This window comes from Scatophagus argus, chromosome 10 (genome assembly GCF_020382885.2).
Source record: "Scatophagus argus isolate fScaArg1 chromosome 10, fScaArg1.pri, whole genome shotgun sequence".
Classification (NCBI taxonomy): Eukaryota; Metazoa; Chordata; class Actinopteri; family Scatophagidae; genus Scatophagus; species Scatophagus argus.
The window spans coordinates 13896356-13910281 of NC_058502.1; the positions used below are offsets into that span (position 1 = coordinate 13896356).

A 13926-nucleotide genomic window follows, 5' to 3' on the forward strand; every position below is an offset into this window, starting at 1 on the left:
GCGAGACAGAGACAGAGAGACAGAGACAGGGAGAGAGAGACAGGGAGACAGAGTGAGAGAGACAGAGAGAGAGAGAGAGACAAAGAGACAGAGAGAGAGACAGAGACACAGAGAGAGAGAGAGAGAGAGAGACAGAGAGACAGAGAGACAGAGAGAGAGACAGAGACAGAGAGACAGAGACAGGGAGAGAGAGACAGGGACAGAGAGAGAGAGACAGAGAGAGAGAGAAAGAGAGACAGGGAAAGAGAGATAGGGACAGAGAGAGAGACAGTGACAGAGAGAGAGAGAGAGAGAGAGACAGTGAGAGAGAGAGAGAGACAGAGACAGAGACAGAGAAAGACAGGGAGACAGAGAGAGAGACAGGGAGAGAGAGAGAGAGACAGAGAGAGAGACAGGGAGAGAGAGAGAGAAAGACAGGGAGACAGAGAGAGAGACAGAGAGAGAGAGAGAGAGAGAGAAAGAGAGACAGTGACAGAGACAGAGAGAGAGAGAGAGAGAGAGAGACAGAGACAGAGAAAGACAGGGAGACAGAGAGAGAAAGCCTGTGGCTGCAGCATCCATTTGTCCCTCCTTCTCTTCTCTCCTGCTTTCTTCTGGTCCTGTCAGTTTGCCTCACCTCCTATACATCCAAGGAGTTAACTGGGGCATTGTGTATGTTCTGATAAATGTTTACTGTGTGCATGTCTGTATATATATTTAGAAAATAGGACTGTCCTGTCTGACCGAAATAAACTAAAATCTCAAATGTACAATTCTGTATTTCATTTAAGTTATTTCTTGGTCTATTAATTGAAGTAAATCCACAATATCATTCAGAAAATACACTCAACACCAATCTTTACTGCCGCAAAATGAAAGCATCATGTTTGCAGTAGCAAATGAGAGCAGTTAGAGAGTTGGCAGCAGGGAATGTTTGTGCTTGAGGCCTCCTGCATTCCCATAGTCCCAGTGTGTGTGTCAGGATATAAATAGAGCTGCTCCACCACCGGAAAGCGGTGCTATAGGGTAGATGTCAGTCGTCGCCTCGGTTCAGGCCAACCAACTCGCCCCTCATGTCCTGGATGACCCCAGAGTCCGTAGACCACTGGTGCATGAAGAGCCAAAGTTGCAACAATGGACTTGTTGTAAAAACCTGACTGATGAAATGTCAAGCATTACACAATCCTCCTGGGCAGTTCTGCAGTGTGTGGTACTCTTGGGCTTTGCTGGAGGACAAGTGTTGTGCATTATTTGTACACCAGTGCAATAAATACCACATCTTGATCCTCACTTTCAGCATGGAAATTAAGAACAATTCTGGTTTCAGGATTTAAAAGAAGGCTGAATTATTTTTATCTTCACAGCTTAGGCTTAGGTAGTTTCCTGTGTGCATATGTATGAAGCGAGATCAAATAGCAATATTAATGAACAGCAAGCAGTGAGTACATTTCGGTCTTCTGTGTGGAGGTGGGGACAGTCCTGTTCTGCCCTGATACTCTCCTCACTGACAGGAGGCTGTGTTTACTGACAACTGTACTGCATGTACTTGTATGTGTGTATATGAATTAAAAGCAAATAACAGAGTGGGACAGTGGTGGGGCGTTAGAAGATGTCCCAAAGAGTAGGTATTCTTTAGCTGGCCACTTGCTAAAGTTGGAAGGTTAATAAAAGTCAGAAAATACCGTCTCACAGATCTTGTGCATGTAGAATTTTAAAGTCCACCAAAAAGGATGCTCTGTCTGTGTTTTTTCAACATTATTTTTTCACATGTTGACAATTATGTAACCCGCTGACAAGCCCATAAACTCACAAACTCATTAACTCGCTCTTAGCAGGCTGCAGATCACCACAAGGGGGCACTGTTACACCAGTTCTATCCATGATAACCTGCGTCAACTGTCGCGAAGAAAAGTAAGTATATGATACATGTAAAAATATAGACGTAAATGCCACCTTCCTCAGGGAAATCGAGTAATGGCTATTGGAATTTTACACTGCCACCTGCAGGCAAAGAATGGCATTACTGCATTTTGATAGCTACAGTTATATTCAAACATCCATCTATTTTCTATATTTTATCCATGCAGGGTCGTGGGATCTTGCATGGACCCTGCGTGCTGAACACTATCCCAACTGAAAATGGGCAACTGACAGGGTTCTTTGGACTTTTCACCAGCCAGTCACAGGGCCGACAGACAATCACACCTGCTCCCATACTCACACCTAGGAGGACTGAGCACCATTGCACCACCGCGCTGCCCTATTATGTTCATATTTGATGTTTTAAACCTAATGAAAGAAGTTACACAATTTGCCCAGAGGAGAGCGCTGTACATTTCTGCAAAGCAGGCACTGTGTTGAAACTCTTTCGTTTTAGTTTTCAGTTTTATGTTGTGACTGTGCTGTGAACACAGTGTGTGTTTAAGGTGTGATTAGGTTTACGTGCTAACAACACTTAGTTAAAGGTTTGGTCAAGACCATATTTTGCATTTTAAAATACCTGGTTTTGTTGGCTAGAAACATGGCTAGAAAACCTCATGATGTGCCCTTCAAAATATCCACAATTGGTGCCACAGAGAAAATGTTAATGGCTAAAATGTGGCCCAATGCTTTATTGGTTGGTTAAAGTGGTCTAATGTTTTCTATTGAGTATATTTCAAAAAGGACTAGCAAACGATAACATTCTGTTTTGTTTTACAAGGTGACACAACATTTTTGGAACTGAAGTTGTACAAAGCTGCAGTTTTATGGTGATGCTACCTAATGCAGACATACAGACTGCATACTTTAAAGCAGCTAATCTGATCACAGTGATATGTCATGATGTAAATGAACAGACACGCTGGTTAGAGCTGATTCTGATTGTGGAGGATTGGTGCTGTATCAAACTGTCTAACATCCTCAGAAGTTACTTTCAATTACTGTGCTCTGAGCTAACAGGTTGTGTTTGCACAATGTGCATCCAATAAATATTTTGCCAGGAGCTGCCTCCTCCCCCCCGTCTTTATTCAGGTAGTTAAACTTGATAATATGGATGTCGGCTCAGCGGCCCTGCAGTAAGAGGTGTCAGAGATAATTACACTTCTGTTCAATAAGGAATACAGCTGCTGAATAAAACAAAAAAGCTGCCTTTCTTTCAGCACCTGAAGGTACCCAATTAAATTTATTTTCCTGCTGTCCTTGGCCATAAAATACAATATATTCTATAGTACTTGGATGAAGGTTGAAAGGAACCACATAGGTCAGTCACTGACATTTTATATACTTATATACTCTTTCTCTGCTCTAGATACTGTACAAGACAACCAAAGTCACTAATATCCTGTATACTGCAAATTTTAGAGCTTAGTTGGTCTTCATCATCATACGCATCATACACCAGTGTCTTTCAGCAGCTAACAAAGTCTTCTCTTTTATGGTGTGCCACATTTAATTAGTCTGATGTGCAAATCATTTCTTCTTATGCTCTAATAAGAAAGCCTCTCCTGTTATCACCGGCTGGAATATCTGTGACCCTCTTGTTCACCTCCAACTTCAATTACTGCTCTTTTGTGATGGAGACAAAGATGTGCTAAACATCTGAGTCCACATCCCCATTTCATATTCAAAGATGAGACAAATGACTAAAATAGTGTATTCAAGTACAAACAATTTGAGTCTTTCTTTAAAAATGGTGCTCTAAACTGTTTATTTTCCCCAAGCAGTTTTGTGTGTTTGAAGGCCTTGCAATTGTCCACAACTCCCACCCTTACATGTATTCATTTGGAATACACTTTCATGGTAAATACATGTTATATAATCACACTTGTTGCTGCAGAGAGGGCCAGCTCAAACTACTGTCAGTACCCATGATCCAACACTGGATCAGCTGCTTCTGACAATAAAAAAAAGAATCAGATTAAGTAACAACAAACCACCAACTTTATTTAAGACACACATATTTTACAGTTCATAGATTCGCGTCTTATGCTGAAATGACTGTTACATAAAACCTTGATGCTTCATGGCAATCCAGTATTACAATATCAGTATTGTAACACTAAAAATACTCAACAGTCCATAATAAATCTACAGTACGTAGCACAACAGCTGAAGAGATATGTACAGAAACCAGTGGTTCCAAATATTCCAGATGTATTATTTCTGTCAGCATAGATAATGTCAGAGTGCCTTTAACTGACCCCTTCAAGACAAAGATAAAGTGTACGTGCATGATGAAACACTGCCGAGGACCATAACGCTGAAGGGTTGAAGCCTTGACATCAATCTATCTGATGTATCTAAACATCTCACAGTAAAAAAGGAACCACAACCTGGCAGATTTCAAGTTCTCCCTTTTTATCAACAGACAACATGAACAGTATCAATGCTTCACAGTTTACATGAAGGCCCAGACTGGTGTAGAAATGAAAACATGACATACAATCCCACTGATCTCAAAAATACAATATCAAAGACCAGTGAGTAACTCACAAGATGACACAGTAAAAGCTAACCTTGTAAACGGTCAGGACACCTTGCCACAGATCACCCGTGTACACCGTTTCAAACAGACGTGTCACTATCAGGCTAAGAGAACAGCTGCACTCTGATCAGGCTTTCACTCTCACTGTCACAAACAGCATCAAAAACATTACATTCAAGACTTCAGAAAAGGCTGCGAATGTGTCTTGATGTGGTGCTGTGGTACAGAAAGATGAGGTCTGAGCCTCAGCTCCATACACAAACTGAAACATTGTTGAAATTCATAACAAATGGATGTCTTTCTGTTGAATGTCCTAAACAACACATATGACAAATAAGTCTGCATTAGAGCAGTATGCTACACTGTGTGTGTCTGTGTCTATTTGCAGCAGACAGCTTATTAAGGATGGATAATGGCATGGAATGAGTGTGTCTGTCATAACACGTTTCTCCAGATACAAATACTTCTAAAAACACACAGAGGAGTGTTATATCATACAAACTTGCAAGTGTATATCAGCTGCTTTAAATTCCTATTATGGAAAGTTATCCTTGGATGATGAGCAGATTAAAAACTGATGTGTTAGATAATCAGAACTGGGAGGTTTTAGCCGCACTCCTGCTGCTTTTGGAATTTCCCTAACTTACTGGTTTGAGTACAGAATTTATTTCATTAATTCCTAACAGAATTTTGTAAACCATCTTGATTTCATATTCAAAAATATACATTATTACAGTAAAGCAGTCTCAACAACTTGCTCTTTTCTTGCTCAGAGCAATTAGCAGATCAACAGTAACAAAAGTATTGTTTTCCATTAAAAATATTTCCTGTTTTTACAAATGAAATCTTTGGAACCAAGTCCCTTTACTTTCCTTTGTTTAAAATCTGTACTCCTGCCTGGCTCCAGTACATGTGCAAACTGAGCTCTTTTTATTGACAGTAAAATGCAACGAGCCGACTGGCCCTCTGTGGTTCCCTTTTTTTAAACTAGACTAACCCCACAGCCCTTTTCACACAGTCCAGCACACATTAAGCCATTCAGACAAATCAATAAGTTATAGTGCTTATCATCAAATGTGGACAACTTTGAAATACCACTGCAACATGTTGAGAAAATACACACATCTGCAGACAAATATTTTCCCTCACAATGAAATGTGACCATGTGGACTGCAGCCAGAGGAGTTAACACCTTTACAAAGATGAGACAAAAATGCTACAAAACTTAGACTATGAAACAACTGCTTACATGTGGTGTAAACCGTTTCTTCTCGGGAAACTTGTGGTTTTGCATAATGTCACAGTCAAATATTATGGCCCACTTATTGTTTATTAAAATCTGAATATGATCTATTTTGAAAACCTCTTTTTAAGTCCACCCACATTACACAGTGGAAAAAACCGAGACCCTGAAACTTTCAAAACTTTTTTAAAAAAATCAATAGGAGTCAGTTCAATTGAAAAGAATCCAATAAAGCATGTCAGAGCTTAACCACCAACAAGCTTTGAGCAGTTTGCAGCGAGCACTGCCATGGTGCATTACAAAGTTTCCAGTTCAAGTTCCATCTGAAAGAATAATAAAAACCAATTCTAAAATCAAATAATACTTATAGAGGTTGTTTTTTTGTTTTTGTTTTTTTTTTTTTGCTACGCTTCGGCTCATCTTTAATAGGTGTGTTAACTCCAGATGGCACTATACTGTACGTCTTAAAACATTGAGCTGATTATGTACATACTTTGTACCTGTCAAGCATCTCTATTTATAAGATACATACATGTATAAGTTCACTATGTTGTGACAGACTACAGAAAATTGCCCAATATTTTAGCTAGATACAAGAGATCAGTTACTTTCTGAAATGTTCCTAAATATGTAATAAATAATCAAGCTCATAAAGGAATTTAACTCCTGTGAGCCACAAATACAGCAGAAGTCTTTTCTTTCATCACTGAGTTTGTCTTTATAGTCGCTTTTAAAATATTAATTTTCTCCCTTATTAATCCTAAAAGTTTCATCTGTGCTGCATAGCACTGTGTTAGTCAGTATAGCAGTTGGGTAAAGGAGATTGTTTGCTTCATTTGAATAGTCTAAACTAGTTTTAATACTAAATTAGCAGGTTAGAGAATGCTTACAGCTGAGACTTATGATCTACTTATAGTTTTGCGTGTTTTACCCCATACTTTGAGTTTTTCATTCTTCAATTGATGATTTCTCTGTTGAGGTTTACTGGATCATGGGATCGTCGTTGGGAGAAACCAGAGTTGAGGCGCTAACGAACGGATGGGTTTTGTCCTCGTTGTGGGCTGTGTCTCTTTTGGACACGGTAGTGAAGGACAGGTGGTCGTGATCCAAAATGGCGAGGCGGTCCTGCGGCTTCTCCTTCTTCAGGTAGAACATCTTCCTCAGCTGCTTCAGTTGCTGCAGCTCACAGAAAGTCTCCAGCACCACTAGCATGACTATCAGACCCAGGATCAGGTAGACTGATGGGACAAACACACGTGCAACGAACGGGATTACAATAAGTCTCAGTAACTAGCTGCAGTGAATAGTATTATTAAATAACAAAATATCTCAAACAAACTATAACCATTCTTCTATGACCCAAGAAATCACTTTAACATTTGTCTAGATTTAAGTACTTAAAAATGCGTTAAAACAATTACATACCATTTCATCACTACTGTAGACTTTTTAATTGACGCTTTTCAACTATGGCAGCTGCTGCTGATGCTGTTATATTTGTACAGTAAGAGCAACAAGTATCTGAGGATTTCATTATCATTTACATCATCATTCTTTCTTTTTCCAAAACCTGTTGTTTACCTGCACTGACACAAGAGGGCAGTGGAGTATGCAGTTTGTAGAATGGGGAGGAGAATACAGAGAAGTTGTTTGAGATGATACTGGAAATCCCCGAAAACGTTCATTGATGAGTAAAAACAAAACAGTTGGTAACTGACAGGCTTTCACTTCCAGTCTTCACCATACATGGCAGTATCTAACATGTAAAGGCTATATAAATTGTAGTATAACCACATTAGCACTATTACTGAATGACTGTCAGGGGTATGTTGAGCCTGTTGTGTCTGATAAGCAACTAAATGAACAAAGTACATGTTTGATCCCCTTTTCGTAGGAAACAAAGTCTGGCATTTCCAAAAAGTGACAGTTAAGACACATCATCACATACTGTGCTTCCTCCGGCAGCTCTTACGAAGTGAGTTGTTATTTTTTTGTGGAGCATGTTGTACAAATGTGTCTGGTGTTATTTGCGAAACAAACACACTCTGTCACGGCTTTCTCTCCTCCTACAGACTGACACATTGTGCCTACTGAATGACGTCTCTCTGGCTGGTGCCAGATTCACATGCAGGTGACAGCTCACTGGAGTAGCGTTTGCCATTCATGCACACCCACAGTTTCAATTTGATTTTTTCTTTTTTCAGTCACTATGAGTCCTACCAGCGCTGCAGGTTGCACAATAACCAAGAAAATGCATCAATGCCTCACATTAGACCACGGCTCAATTTTTCTCCTGCACTGTGTTCTCTTACATAACAGATCAATGAACCTATGCAGGAAGAAGCATAAACAATATCTGGATTTGTCAGCAGCGTTCAGCAGCTTGTAAATATTAAAAATGTGTAAATGCTATCTGAATAGCTAGAGATGCAATATAAGGATTTTTCAGCTGATACCGATAATTGACAGAGTGTAGACTAGTGAGCCAAATATAGCCAAACACATTTTTGACAGTTTCAGAGGAAGACTCTAATTTACAGTAAATGTTCTGCAAAGGTTCAGAGAGGAGGGGGAAGAAAGTCCATTTGTTTTAACACAACAAATCTTATTAGAGCCATAGAATGTGAAATCGTGTACCTTTGCTCACTACATCCTGGCCCATCTTCACATCGTCTCAGGTGTGCCTAATCTACAGGTTATGACTGTCTTTGCAAATGCTGAATTATTATTTCTCTTACAGGTATCAGCCACGAGAAGCAGGTAATTACTGGTTCTCATTTATTGGTCGTTGTTGGTCTGCAGTGAAAAGGTTTCTAGCAGAATATGTTTCCCGTGGTAGCCGTTTCTGTGACGCCCTCTGCGTGAGTAGGGCAGGTTATTAACCTCGGAGGTTTTGTAACAGCAGCCTGCTTTAAATCAGAACTGAAGATTCCAACTATATCTGTCAGGGCAGTAAAACTATAAATCACATTTCCTTTGGCCTATAAACTCAATCTGTTTTGTGTGGATTTTAAATGAAAGTGCAATGACTTATTTGTGGTTTTAATGTGATTAAAGCTGAGATAAAGCTACTGCTGACATATATTACAAGCTAGATCTGAAACAAAATCAGAAATAAATTAAATTCAATAATTTATGAAAATAAAAAGGTTGTTCAGAGGAGGAACCAAGTATATGTGAAACATATATGGGTATTTGTAATTTTGAAGCATGATATGTTTTTACTTGACAGGTTGAAACTGGGTCCAATCGATTGTGTTACCTGGAAAGTTCAAAGTCCTCCATCATAAAACCTGCTATATGTGATATTCTCACATTAGTAAATCATTACAGCATTAAATGTGGGACATGGAACTAATTAACTTAAACAAACTGAGACCTTTGTTATACACTGCAGGTTACACAGTGTGACATAACAATGTTTTCTTTACTGGATGATTTTATAGCTCTGTTAAAGAAGAGAGCACTACTACTACACTACAATCCCCTTTGCAGCCGAAAGCACTGGAGTTTAGTTGTGTGCCAGTCGCCTCATCCATAATATCTTTTGGCTACTGTAATTTGACCGCATACATGCTGTAGTTCATAATATTTCACATAACCAACACCTCAATAAGGATGAAAATAGACAGTAAGCTGAACTTCTTTGAGACTTTACAGCTACCACCACTTTGCAATGACAAGAGTTCCAAGTATGAAGAATGATCAGTGCTCACCGGTGATGCACACTTTGTAGAGCTCCCTGAATTTCTGATTCACCGCCTCTCCAGGCACGTAGTCTCCGAGGCCGATGGTGCTGAGGGAAATGAAACAGAAGTAGAAGGACTCCAGGAAGTTCCAGTTCTCCTCCAGCCCGGAGAAGACAGCAGCGGGGATGAGGAAGAAGAAAGAGATGGCCAACACGGCGAGCAGAACGGAATGAACGATGGCCACCAGTGGTTTGGACAGGCCCCACTGCCTATGGAAGTACATGATGGGCCTCCGTGTGCTGTACACCATGATCCTTTGCACCACAGCCGTGAGGAAGAGGAGGGTGAAGGGGATGCCAATCACAGAGTAGATAATGCAGAAAGCCTTCCCGCCATCTGACAGTGGAGCCGTGTGACCATATCCTGTAGGACGAGAAACAGGAGAGAAAATGGTTAAATCACAACTGAGGGAGCAGCAGCGGGAACAGGTTTGCACGGGAGCAAAACATTTTCTGTGAAATGTTTCAACCATCTTACATACAGTATCACAGGAAGAAAGTAAATGTAAATATTTTTTTCTTATAAATTAATCCCACAATTTAATGGGAAAAAATGAAGAAAAACTAGTATTTTTCTGACATCATGACACACTGTAATATTAAATATTATATTAAATATAAAAAAATATTAAACACATTTTCACACTTAATTATTATAAGCGAAATTAGGAACTGCTCCTAAAAACACAGCAGTGGCAGCAAAGAACAAAAAAAAAAATCAGCTCTTATTTAAAATGTCTCTCTATTTCTAATAAAGCAAACTTATATCTCACATGCACAGAAGAGCTTAAGTTGGGGCAACTGGACTTTAGTTTATAGTTGAGGATCTGCCCCAACTTAAGTTCTTCTATGAAAGACGACCTGGATGAGACTCAGACACACACACATATATATATGATGGACAAAAATAAAAAAATGTTGATTTTTATTTCTTTTGTTAATGTGGACCTTCCATACATTTTTCCATGCTCTTCACAGGTTGGCTGAACACACATGCTCTTTTAAAGGACTGCCCTGTTAACAGTCACACTGAGAAATAAAGTAACTCAAATGAACAGAGTCACTAATTAAATATAAAACAGAAGAGCAGACACTAAACATGGTATGAGCTCACTTAAAGCAGTTACAGGCAGGACATGGATGATAATAGAGAACAGCTTGTTAGATATGCTGATGTGAAACAGGTAAAAAAAGAGGAAAGAGGTAAAAATATAACATCTTAATGTGAAGTGGACCTAACAAGACCGTCAAAAAAAATTCCCCGGCTCACATAACAACAGTGTGTAAATGAGGAAATAGCAGCAGGTTTGCTTGTGACATGTGTTGTTAAAAATTCCACCTGGTTCACTTTAAGCTTCTGCTTGGTATTTATTAAGTACCACAACTTCTGCCAAGAATACAATCAATGTATGGCCACACACCGGTGAGATTTAAAGGTAATGCCATCGTGGTGTCTGTATTTTGTAAAAGGTCAGTCTGTCGTAACTGTTGAGCTACAAAGATAATTGAAAAAACATCCTATAACAGTCAACTGCAAGTGTCTGATTTATCCTGATTAGGAGAAAGAAAAGAGGACTGCCACCGAAGTTCCACTGCAATAACGAAAAGCAAAATGGGGGGGCAGCCGTGGCCTAGAGGTTAGAGAAGCGGCTTGTGATCGGAGGGTCACCGCTTCGATTTCCCCACCGGACGGGCAGCAAAAATTTGGGTGTGGTGGAGTGATTAATGCGAAAAAATGCCCCCCCCTTCATTAGCCGGCTGATGTGCCCTTGAGCAAGGCACTTAACCCCCCAATATGCTCCCCAGGCGCTTGACGTTGCCCACTGCTCCTGTGTGTGTTTCACTGCATGTAATTTGCCGGGTGTTGCATGTGTGTTCAACTAAGGATGGGTTAAATGCAGAAGTTAAATTCAGTATGTGTATGTAAAAATATATACTGCTAATAAAGTTGATTCTTCTTCTTCTTCTTCTTCTTCAAAATGTTTGAGACTAACAAAAAGGCAATCACAAAGAGTCAGAACCCCATCTGATCTACATGTCTGTCAAGTCTATGTTTAGCCTGCAAAAGACTTTTGTTATAACTTCTTGTCTGAGAGGAGTAAAATGCAGCAAGCCAGCCACCGTTGTATCAGGGCAATCGCATATGTTGAAACCTCACAGATAACTGCTGCCATGTAGTCAGAGTAAAGTTCTCCAGGAAACCTGACTGACAAGCCATGTTGTTATGTGCATTACTACAGATAACAGAAACAAAACCATCAAAGCATGAATGCCTTTTCAAAACCACATGTTTAAACACAGTACAACATCTGCCTTTGATAGTATCCTAAGTAAAGAAGCTATGTAAGAAAAACAGACCTCTGATCAAATTTTCGACCCAAGGCTGCACAGACAGTAACTTAGTCAGTGACTTTTTCTGTATCAGCACTGTGAACAAGTTATTGACAAGAAAGAGAAAAAAGAAATATCCTATCCTGTTTTTTATATTACTAACACTGTATTAAAGTTACGTGTGACAGTCTTATTGGCAAAATTGGAAAAAAGCCTGAAGACAAAATGTACAAAACTATTTGCTTTAAGGATGGGCCTTATTTATGTAAAATATGTAACTGCCACAAGGAAAATGAAAATGATGTTGACACACACACTGCGTCAAGTTTGTATGCTTCTGTCCCTGACACTTTTGCTTCTGTCTGGAAATCAGCAGCATACTGTACAATGACAAGAGGGCTGTTCCATCACAGTACAGGCAGTGTTCACTGTGCCAACATATATGCAAGACTGAATAACATATAGCTTTTATTTTTTTTACCAAAATAATCACAAATAAGATTAGATGAACCTAGTTTTTATTTTAATCTCAGGATGAAGCTACAAACAGCTTCGTGGTTTGATTTAAAATTAGGGATAGTAACATTTATAAGTGATGAGGGTGATGATCACATTCTGCATGTTAGTTTTCATTATCTGCCAAGTCACACACAGTAACTTTGGCCACAGGTTCGTTTGGTCTCGTAGTGCTTCAATTACCCTGCAAGTAAGACAAAGGGTGTTTGGTTTTTCATAGAAAAGGCCAAAACATGAGGCATTTTAAGACTAATGCTGGTTGAAAATATATTTATTTTCCATCTCTTGCATCGCACCTGGATAGCATCATACACACTCTCCAGCCTGAGTCTGGCGGTGACAGCGCTTACCTGTGGTGGACAGCACGGTGCTCGCAAAGAACAGCGCAGAGGTGAAGTCCCAGTTCCAGTTAGCGGAGGCGTTATTGAGGATGGACACCCCATAATTACTGGCATCCAGGGCTTTCTTTAGAAACCGCTCGAGATGCTCCTCGGAAAGACATTCATTTTCCTGGAGGAACTGTTTTTTAGTTGTCCTCAGCTGCTGACGTAGCTGGTCTTCATAAGGCAGCTCCACAGAAGAAAACACAACAGCGCCAAATATGAGATAAAGCAGGTACCCCAGAAGCAGAGACACAAAATACCACGTCGATTTGTGACTCTGTATCAACCGCACACACGAATTGCTAGCTAGAGACTGGAGCATTTTTGTGTAGGCTGTATCACCTCGGCGCTAGACTACGTTACGGGTTTATATACATATAATCATAAAAAAAACATTAACGTTTAACTGCCTCGCGTGTACTATTATCGAGATATACGCCTATGCTATTGAGAGAGATGTTGTTAATGACAAAGCCCAAATGAAGACTCTCTTCCCCCTCCACGAAACCTGCTGTGGCAGTTGAGGCCTTCATGTGTAGTCGGAAATATTATAATCATACTAAGAGAAGAAGAGTATTTTGACTAAAGGCGCGCATTTCCTGTCGTAGTGTTGTGGTAATCCTGTGGAAACTACGCAACTTCTCTTATTTTACATTTTCCAGTTTGATATTATTTCAGAGGAAAACCAAACCAAGTTAAATAATATCGAATTTGTAGTTTTCGTATTTCCGAGCATCGATTGACACATGAAGGCAGCAGTACATATCGCGACGACAAAGGCCGTGTGACGTAAGAATTTCTCTCCTCCCAGGTAGTCGGGTGTGTTGAAATGTCTTTCTGTTTCAATTCAGGACCATCGAAAGCACATCTGTTGTCAGTGTCAGTGCCTGTTGTTTTGTTAAAGAAAGATAAACCTAAAGCTGATTGTTTTGGGGCGTGGAGAGACAGGTTAATGCGTGGCCTCAGCTGGAACTGGTCTATATTCAGCAGATAAAAGATATTATTTTGATATAAACTCTTAACTTTTATTTAATGGAATAGGCTTTTAAATTTAAATGAAAGGTGTCTGGTGGAATTTTCCTCCATCGAGTTTTTCCATTCATAAAAAAAAAATATGTCGGTGTGTTAAATGCCGGGTTAGGTACTGCATATAATAGAGATTATGTATTCAGATTACAAAAAAATAAGTAACCAGCCCAGTTTACATTTGAAAGAATGTGTAATTAAAGTTATATTGCCAAAGATTGCCTGGCTCAATTTT

General features: G+C 39.6%; 1 protein-coding gene across 1 annotated transcript; it reads right to left on the minus strand.

Annotated features, from left to right (window-relative positions):
• Positions 1–3877: 3877 nt before the first annotated feature.
• kcnk1b (potassium channel, subfamily K, member 1b) lies at positions 3878–13199 on the minus strand. Its single transcript, XM_046402470.1, has 3 exons — positions 12633–13199; positions 9404–9799; positions 3878–6925 (listed from the first exon to the last, which is right to left on the minus strand). The coding sequence occupies exons 1-3, from the start codon at positions 12985–12987 to the stop codon at positions 6669–6671; spliced, it is 1008 nt and encodes a 335-aa protein (XP_046258426.1). The 5' UTR covers positions 12988–13199; the 3' UTR covers positions 3878–6668.
• Between the last annotated feature and the right edge of the window lie 727 nt (positions 13200–13926).